The 9,685-nt window shown below is 35.2% G+C and overlaps 1 protein-coding gene across 1 annotated transcript; it reads right to left on the reverse strand.

Annotated features, from left to right (window-relative positions):
• Nucleotides 1–3: 3 nt before the first annotated feature.
• On the reverse strand, nt 4–6,692 carry LOC132560918 (early endosome antigen 1-like; the record flags this gene model as incomplete). The annotated part of the gene is made up of 11 exons (XM_060225622.1): nt 4–215; nt 550–777; nt 1,205–1,282; nt 1,389–1,589; nt 2,766–2,966; nt 3,237–3,437; nt 3,536–3,736; nt 4,018–4,218; nt 4,429–4,617; nt 5,185–5,715; nt 6,323–6,692. Coding segments are annotated over 11 exons (2,613 nt in total), but the record flags the coding sequence as incomplete, so codon positions are not given.
• Nucleotides 6,693–9,685: the final 2,993 nt, after the last annotated feature.

A 9,685-nucleotide genomic window follows, 5' to 3' on the forward strand; every position in this document is an offset into this window, starting at 1 on the left:
AGCTTAGTACTTTTTCAGAATGGTTGCGAGCTTTTCCATAGCTGTGTCATTAAGTTTACACTCATAAAGTCCACTGTCGCTGCTGAACGCCATGTCAAGGATCCCGCCCAATTGCCGTAACTCACTTCCAGTCACGCGGAGACTGGTGGGAGTTAGCGAAGAGAGGTTATCTTTGCTGGTATGGTGCAGTACCAAGACGATCACGTCTTTGTTTGCTAAAATATACAGACAATATATATTTTCTCTGTATTATCAGTTTATGTAATTCATATTTATGTTTACCTCCTATATGAGCACTCTTAAAGCATGACGAGGCTCAGACAAAACGTATCGAATGTGTGGTTCTGTACCTTCGGTAAGAAGATATTTACACCTAGTTGTCTTGAACCCGATTGAAATACATTTAAGATTGCTGTAAACAGATCTCTACTTATAATATGATTTATATATTATATATGGTTTAAAACACGTGATTACATTTCCTGGAATCCACTTAATGATATTTGGATACACATTCGTTTAAAAAAACTAGTCACAGTTGTGTTTTACCTGTGATTCCCTTCAGTGCATCTTGGATATTAGTTCCAACCCTAGACATGTTGAGACACAGGACCACCACGGGTCCATACGGGGTACCTGCTGACGACTGGTAGGGTTGTATCGTTAAGTCCATACATGTTTTGTCCACTTTACCATCCAGACTCTTAGTTACTTCCCTGGTAACCATATCTACCATTGTTTTTCCCATTCCACTCCGCTCACTTCGTAGACTCAACACTGCAACATATCATACAAGGCTTTCTGTGGTATGTGTGGACCGATAAATAGATCAGATCACATAATTCATATTGGATATTATAAGAGAACATAGAATTAATTTGTATATTCTCAACTAAAAACAATATCCCGAACATTTTCTAGAGCGCTCGACACTTCATATTTTCCATGAAGAAAAAAAGTGTCGATACGAACTTAACCAACAATGAGTTCGTGTCGCTGCGCCATGTTAGCTTTCGCATTAGGGAATCTTGGATGCTATAACCTATCCATTTGCAATGTATATGTTACTTACAAGTGTGTATCTGGTAATGAGGATAGTTGTTGAAGAGAAACGAATTCGAGTTGATTGTTATAAGAAAACATTGTATTCCATAGACTTTTCATGTACATAGGCGTAGAGATACATAGTTGAAGATAAACATACCGATAGATTTCCTCTTCGCTCGTTCTGCTGCTTCTCTCATTTCTCGCTGGATGGTCTTCAGCTCATCGTCTTTTGCATCTGGTGAATAAACATGCCTTATTGAAATATTTCATACGGTGTACGCCAAGAACTATGTTACGTAGTGTTCGTTATATTTATAAATTAACAAGTTGTGTATCCTTACCAAATTTTTCCTGTATTGTTTCCTTTTCTTCTTTCAGCGCATCAATGTTTGATGTCAGTGTCGAATTCATGGCTCGAAGGTCATTTAGCTTGGCGCTCATATCACTATAGAGTTCTTGCTTCGCCTCACGTAATGTGGCAGCCTCTTTTTCAAGTGTCTCTTTCTCAACATTCAACACAAGGAGAGTGGCTTGAAGTGAACCTGTATATAGATACATGTCAGTATTAAATAATACATGTACGTGTTTTAATACATTGATGCGACCCATGCTCAATTAGTGTCCAGAAATTTCAATATTAAATCTTCAAACTGAAATTTACACCTTGTCAGAACTATCCTGGTCACACACTTAATTAACAGGTAAACCAGTCGCTACACTATCATAGTGTTTAACCATCATCAAAGACTGGTATGTTTCGGCCAGGGTTGAAATCTCCAGAAAGGTCAAAATCGAGACAGTGACGAGATAGATATTTGTAACAAGAAATAAATTTAGAAAAGAGAGTAAATATAAAGTTTCCAAGTTTAGTCAACTTTTATGATCATGCAATGGGAACAGGAAGTACAATTGATACACCCTACCAGCAGTGCAGTCACAAGTGCATATGGTGTGAAAATTACAGGAAACAGAAATCAATATCATGATTATCTGGACTGTATGTTTTATATTATATCTAATTTACTTTGACGCGTGTAGACTATTAACTGAACACGATAGGACAGTCGTTTTCCTTATGTCATAATGACGGACGTATATTTAAGTATGAAACACTACAATGCTTTGGCAAATCCGAACATATATATACATACAATTGTGTTACATACAGTGATCTGGTCAAGTTATACAACGTTGGTAGATGTATTCTAATCTATATGTACGGTACATGCAGTTTAATTAAATCTTACAAGACCATTACCAAAACACGTCATATTTAGTATGAGCTAAACAAGACGAGGAAATGCCATGTCCCTATGTTCTTACACTGAAGAATGTAGCTACTTAAAGTAACCTCGTGTACCTATGTACTGAAGTGTTTTGGTTTTGTTATTTTTGTTTATAACGAGTTTACTGTATCGCTTGATCAGACACATTCTACCATAAGTCTGATCGTACTCGAAAACGATAGAAGAAGCACAGACCTACTAGGCATGCTCTGTGCTCTAACGCCAGGTAGTTAGAAGGGAGTAATGCATGAAAATGATATTAATATAAATTTCTTGTTTTGACATATTTTATAATTTTAGTATTAATTCCTAATTCATTTACGATTAAGTAATACAGTTTTGTTTTTGATGTAAATTACATTTAGTATGTTCTATATAGAGTTATAATTATGTGCATCATTAACGTTTTGCTAGTTTTAATGCTAAACTGACCAATTTGTTTTTCCAGTGTTTGACGCTCTTTTTGTAATTCAGTAATTGTAGTGGACATTTTGCCTTTTTCTTCTGTGAGATTTTCGATCTGGCCTCTGCTGTGTTTTTCCATGTCTTCCTTTTCTCGTTGCAGACTTGTAGTCTGTGCTAATAACATGTCGGTATGTATTTCAGCATCTTGGAGTGCTGTACTTGTTTTGCCTGTAAAAGACGGATAGTGATGATACTTTATCCAAATCCTGGACGTATTAACGTTATATTTCGTAAAGAATCGTATTGGTCACATATCGAATAGGAGTATGTCAAAGTATCTAGATGTCATAAGTCATGTGTTATTGCCATGGTAATTATTTTGTCCTCGTCTTCGTTGCTTACAGAAAAAATGAAATAAACGCTGCACTGAGAGAGAATAGGTTAAAGTGGCTACATGGACATACTTTTACAATATGGTGGATTTTCAAATGAGCTTACTCAATTTCTCCTGCAATGTTTCCTTTTCCTTTTTCAGTACATCCATCTTCGAGACAAGATCAACATTTGCAGCTCTAAAGTCGTCCAGATTGGCTTGCATATCCTTCATAATTTTCTGTTTTTCATTTTGAAGAGCGCGGATTTCTTCCTCAAGTGACTCTTTCGTCCTAGTCAGTGTTTGTTGGGTTGCCCGCGCTGAACCTGTACATAAATATGCATGAAATAAGTCTTGGCGAAGTCGTCATTCAATCAGACGGATTTGACACAATTCAAGCAATTGGCTACTGTTTTTTACTTACCCATTTGTCTTTCTAGCTCGACGACATTCTGTTTTAAATTTTCAACAGTTGACGATATAGCAGTATTATCTTCCTTGAGTACCACAATCTGTTCCTCCAGGTCTGTACGAGTATTCAGATACTCCTGTCGTTCTGTTTCCAGGTCCTGTGTCAGTTGGTCTTTGTTTAACTGTACTGTCTTTAATTTGTTTTCATTGTCACCTGGTGATTATGGTTGACAGAAAAACAGATTCATCGGTTGTTAAATTATTTTAAATTGCGGTATTAATGTACGTATAGGTACACGTATCAATCAATTAAATTATTTTCGTTAAAACTATTCATTAAGATACTTTCAAAACAAAATTATCATTTTCTTAGAACGACACGTGTATTGTCTTTACTTCTACTTCTGACTTAAAATAAAAACTATACTTTATATTTCTATACAGATTCATATTCTATTGTTATCCACACTATAATAGCTCTAATGCTAAACTTACCCATTTGTTTTTCTAGTGTTTGGAGCTCTTTTCGTAATTCCGTAATTGTAAACGACATTTTTCTGGTTTCTTCCGTGAGTTTTTCAATCTGACCTCTCCTGATGTTTGCAATGTCTTCTTTTTCACTTTCCAGATTTGTCGTCTGTATTGATAACTTGTCTATGAGAGTTTCAGCATCTTGAATTGCTTTGCTCCTTTCGTCTGTAAAACATCGAGGTTTATAAGCCTGTACGTAATCAGAGGTCACGTGTCAATTTATTTCAGATGCTGTTCAGTATCAGATATCACCATTACCGGTAGACTATGAAGTAAATTTGGTCTCATAATAAGAGCAACACGATAGTTTCTTCCAAATTCTACACTAGAATTTCTCATCCCCTCCTCAGTTCCAAGTTTTTGATTGAAACTTACCAAGTTGTTGTGTTAACTGTTCCTTGTCTTCCAGCAGTGTCCCTATGGATGATGTTTTGCTGTTGTTGTCCTGTTGAAGTTTTAGGAGTTGACTATTGATATCCTCGTGCATCTGCTGATGACGTTCCAAATCCTTCATCATCTTTTCTTTCTCATAAACGAGTTCGCAGATCCTTTTCTCCTTATCATCTAAAAAACACCATTGTTATATATAAAATATCAATGTCATTATAGCATACCGGGTTTAGGTTATCCCTACTCAGAAGAGCGGAACCTTCATACAGAACCCGACATTTAGGTATGATGCATTTTATTGGTTTTAACACAATATCTATCAGTACAGATATCGGAGATAGAAACAAGGGTAATACGGAAGTGACCTGAACAGGTCAGCCAAGACGACACGGGCGTCTCACAAAGGTTAAACGAATGATTTAAGGTAAGCTTTGTTGACACTTTTTCTAACGATTATTTGTCTCTGAATTTATAGACAATAATGGTATTTTATCATTTTACATTCCCTATGGACATTGTGACACATTTATCGAAGGAAGGCAGTTTAGACTCGTGCCCTGTCCGGGCCTCGAACTCACGATCTACATTACCAAATCGCCTAGCAAACAAATTCCATACTGCCTAAACGTTACACCATCACGACATCTCCCCATATAATCAGTTATGATTAAACGGTTGCTATTCAATTTCAAATTACATAATTAAAACAGTGTATACAATTTCTAGCTATGTATTAATTACCTAGTTCTGACTGAAGTGCTTCCTCACGATTCTCGAGCGCTTTTATTTTTGAAGAAGCATTTTCAAGTTCTACGTTAAACAGCTCTTGTTGATGATTAAGGTTTGTTTGTGTGAGCTTGATCTCCTCTTGGAGTATTGGCAACTCTCCTTGGCCTGTGAAATGCATTTTGTCCTGTGATCTTGTGTCCTGTGGTACAGATCTTCTAAGTTTTTCGTGATCCCTTTGTTTGTCCTCTTGAAGTGTTTCCAAATCATGTTGTAGTTTCTGGACGTTGGCCTCATGAACTGTTCTTTCTTTAATGAGATTCTCCATTTCCTCTCGACTTTCTGTAAGCTGTCTCCGCAGTTTCTCATTATCTTGCTGTGTCGCTTGCCGAAGGTTAACCTCTTTATTCAATTTCTCACTGTCCAGTTGTCTTCCCTGTTGTAGTACAATAATTTTCTCTTTAAGTGTATCTATGCTACGTTGGGTTTCCTTTAACTTCTCAAGCTCTTTCTCTTGCGTTGACTGCTGTTGTTCGTCGTAGATTCCTAGTGTAAAGTAAGCACACATTTAAACTGATGTCCAACATATTTCCAAATAAATAGAATAAAAACAGCTTCACCCGAATTATTCAAACGTTTCGACTTCGAAATATCCCATGGAACACATTGGAGTTAAAACAAATACTAATATGATCGAGAATGCTTGCTGAATATAGCGAATAAATATATCATTAAAAATTCAGATGGAGATTAAGCTAGAATGCCTATGCTTTTCTTAAAGTAGTAACGATGTCCTACATCTTTACCCAACAACTCTGAAACTCAAACTTGTTGTATGATGCTTTGTAAGTGCAAGACTCTAATCGTAATCCCCGTCAGGAATGAAGCCGCCAGAGTGCTGAAAATCGTTGGTGTTACGTCTGTGTACTTACGTTCGGACGGATAAAATGGCATATTTTGGTGTTACGTCTTTATGCGTACCTATGGATAGACGCACTAAAAAGTGAGTGAATACTACCTAAATTGTGAAAATGCTAATTAACCTGTCAATGAGTTATAGGAATACTTTACTTCAAACACTTATGATAATTTTTAAGAAACTGATTCAATCACTTCGACGATATATTTCCTTCCGTAAGATATACATATTTACCACTTTGTTGTAAACCGCTCTTTGGCCTAGTTTCTTCTTCCAAAGTCCAGTTTTTAGTAAGGCTTTTCTGTTGATATTCCGTTTCTGGATCATGTTTGATGCTGTTTTCAATATCCCTAAGCTTCTTTTGTGTTGTTTTTAAATCCCATTCCAGATCTTCTATATTCTTCTCCCTTGTTTGTATGATTGAATGTAAACGCGTTACTTCATTCTTCCAGTAATCTTCCCCTGAACTGCTGGTAGAGTCTCTACTAATTGATTTAGGCTGACTCGTTATTGGCGCCAGTTGTTCGATTTCAAATATCCATGAATCCGGGAACATAGTTTTGTGATCACGAAATATATCCAAAAGAATCTGATAGTTCTCTTGTCCTACGTGATCTATATATTCCTGGAAGACCTCCTTTACAGCCTATAACGAAGATAAAATCAAACTGCTGTCAATGTTACTTTAATAAGATCGCGTTTGTTAATGATGTATATTGCAAATTCAGGATGCATTTCGTTTGATTTTTTCGAGTTACTTAGATTTCCTTAAAAATACTTTTAGGATGATATGAAATACGCTTTATAAGTGGATATATACAGATCAAAACATGGGTAACATGCATGTTCTTGTTTGTAAAGTGACATTACGCCTACTATTACAGTTAAGATCAGAATAAAAAATCCGAGGATCTTATCAGTAATGAAAGTACAGATATTTTAAAATTACCTAACTTCTAATACATATGGTAAGTAGGGTCAGTACACAGTAAATCTTCTACAGAAAGAAGACAGATCTAAATCTATCATATCATGTATCAACAGCAACAACAACAACAACAACCAACAAAAAAAAAAAAAAAAAACAATCTGTATGTTAGTATTTTAACCTACCTTTAGTTTCTGTTTCTTTTTTGATGAACACGAATTACCCATTCTGACCGAGTATTGTCGATCAGGAAACCACTAACCTGACAGTTGAAACGTTTTTTTAAACAGTATTCATGTTGTAATAATAATCCAAGGAAGTTATCTGACTGATAGACTGTTATCTTGTCCTAATAAGTCTTAATGGTGGCGAAAAGATTAACTTGTATCAAAACGTTCGATCATAAACAGTCGAGATACTGCAGAATGTAGAAAACGAAAGTAGGAAAATCCTTCTTTCGGTTTGCTGTAAGGAATCCATTATTATACTTTCGGTTCTGTTTATATGCGTTGTTCTTAAATCTACTTTCGGTTCTGCTTAAATCGTTACGCTACATCTACTGTATACACATAGGGATGATGAAAAGCCCGTCTAACTGTAAAGCCAACACTGCTTTGTATCTAAATTACTGTATTTCTGTTTTAATATTTTGTAGCTATTTATCATAGTTTGGAGTCTCTGTAGTATGTTTCATACTCTCGACATGGTCAAAGCTTCTGTTAGATCATCAGGATTAGGGTACACATGGCTATAAATCGTACAAAAAGTATTAGATATTAACAGCCGCAATCTCAGTCGTATGTAGGTTATCAGGTTTGTTTGCCGTTTTCTGCTTACATATCAATTTTACCCATTTACATTAAATTCCGTTGCAGTATGATTGAGCCGTGGCTATATTATGTCACACGGTATGACAAGCACAAGGATATTTATAACTTCTACCAGATGCTTATGATTTATGAGAACATATTCATTGATTCAATATACATTAAACAATAATCTCTTGTTATAAAACTGCTAGGGGTGATATCACGCCATTTCAATGACTTTATAAAAATTTTAGGTTAAGAATATGTTATCATGATATGACATTTTCACTTGTTTTGTGAGGAATAAATGTTAAACGGAATGTAAGCTTAAGGTGAATATTTATTAAAATCCTTTGTGTATATGACCCCAGACATTAAATTTAGCATGATTTAGCGTGGCTTTTATTTTGTTCTCCTTTATACCCCAGATACTTATGTTTATAGATATTCATTAATTCAATATACATTAAACAATAATCTATAAATATCTCAGTGATATCAACCATGATACCTGTATAAAAACTGTTGTAGGTTAAGATAGTACCATAATCTATGTTTACACCTGGTATTTGTGAATGTTGTTTTCTCGGAATGCATGATTTAGATAATTAAGAATCGTGTTTCAATCTTTTTTAATCTTGTTAAAACACGCAGTGTTTTAATAATGTGTCATGTTTGTTAGCGTTGTCATATTTTCAATTTTAAATACATCTTCTACTTAGTGTAGCCCCTATATTCAAGTATGAATTAATGATAAATATTTACTTCCAAGTGTAGCCCTTTTAACCGATTTTCAATTAATGACAAAATACAAACTATTAGGTGTAATCCCTATATTCGAGTATGCAGTCATGAAAAATATATACTACCGTATGTAGCCGTTGTATCTGAGTATCAATTCACGGAAAACATATACTTTGTGTAACTCCTATACCTGATTATCAATTCACGGAAAACATATACTTTGTGTAACTCCTATACCTGAGTATCAATTCACGGAAAACATATACTTTGTGTAACTCCTTTATCTGATTATCAATTCACGGAAAACATATACTTTGTGTAACTCCTATACCTGAGTATCAATTCACGGAAAACATATACTTTGTGTAACTCCTGATTATCAGTTAATGGAATTTGTGAGTGCCATCTAAAAGCAGGAGATCAGCTTTGTGCACCCCATCGCCATTAAGTTTTACTTTGAACATATCTGTTTGTTGGTGGCATTGCTAAATGGAGGATATTAGGAGTATAAGTATATTTAAGAAATAATAATAACACCCCCCCCCCCCCAAAAAAAAAAAAAAACCCACCTGAACTCTTGAAATCTGCATTCCTAAGATGCCCTAAGTTTTCAGCAACTATATTCCATTTCTTAAGCAATTGTATATTTGGTTAGAAAACCTACCTTTAATGGTTCCACAACAGGGTTACCTTCATTTCGTTTCGAGAGTGGACAGAGAAGCGCTCTCAAGGTACTTGTCATACCTGATCTGATGTATCCACACCGACCCCAAGTAAAACACCAGGTTAGTATACTTTACTAAGCAGATCTATGTTATATATTCAGTACTATAATAGCGATAACACGTCATTTCAGTCCATTTTAGTAGTTATGGTAATTCAAGTTTTCCAAAGATAAAACAGATTGAAATGTAGAGAACACAGGATCCTTAACATATCTACTTTCGTTTTAAAGGTGAAATTCCTTCTATCGGTTCACTATGGTGTGTATTATTTAGTGTTTTGTTGAGAAACAAAGAATACATACTTGCAATACACACACTCGTGTACATACCTATATATACGCATGACTACCCATGCTTCACTGTGCTGTCACGAATACAATTTACGTAAATC

This window comes from Ylistrum balloti, unplaced genomic scaffold (assembly GCF_031769215.1).
Source record: "Ylistrum balloti isolate Yb309-2 unplaced genomic scaffold, AGI_CSIRO_Ybal_v1 Utg371130, whole genome shotgun sequence".
Taxonomy (NCBI): domain Eukaryota; kingdom Metazoa; phylum Mollusca; class Bivalvia; order Pectinida; family Pectinidae; genus Ylistrum; species Ylistrum balloti.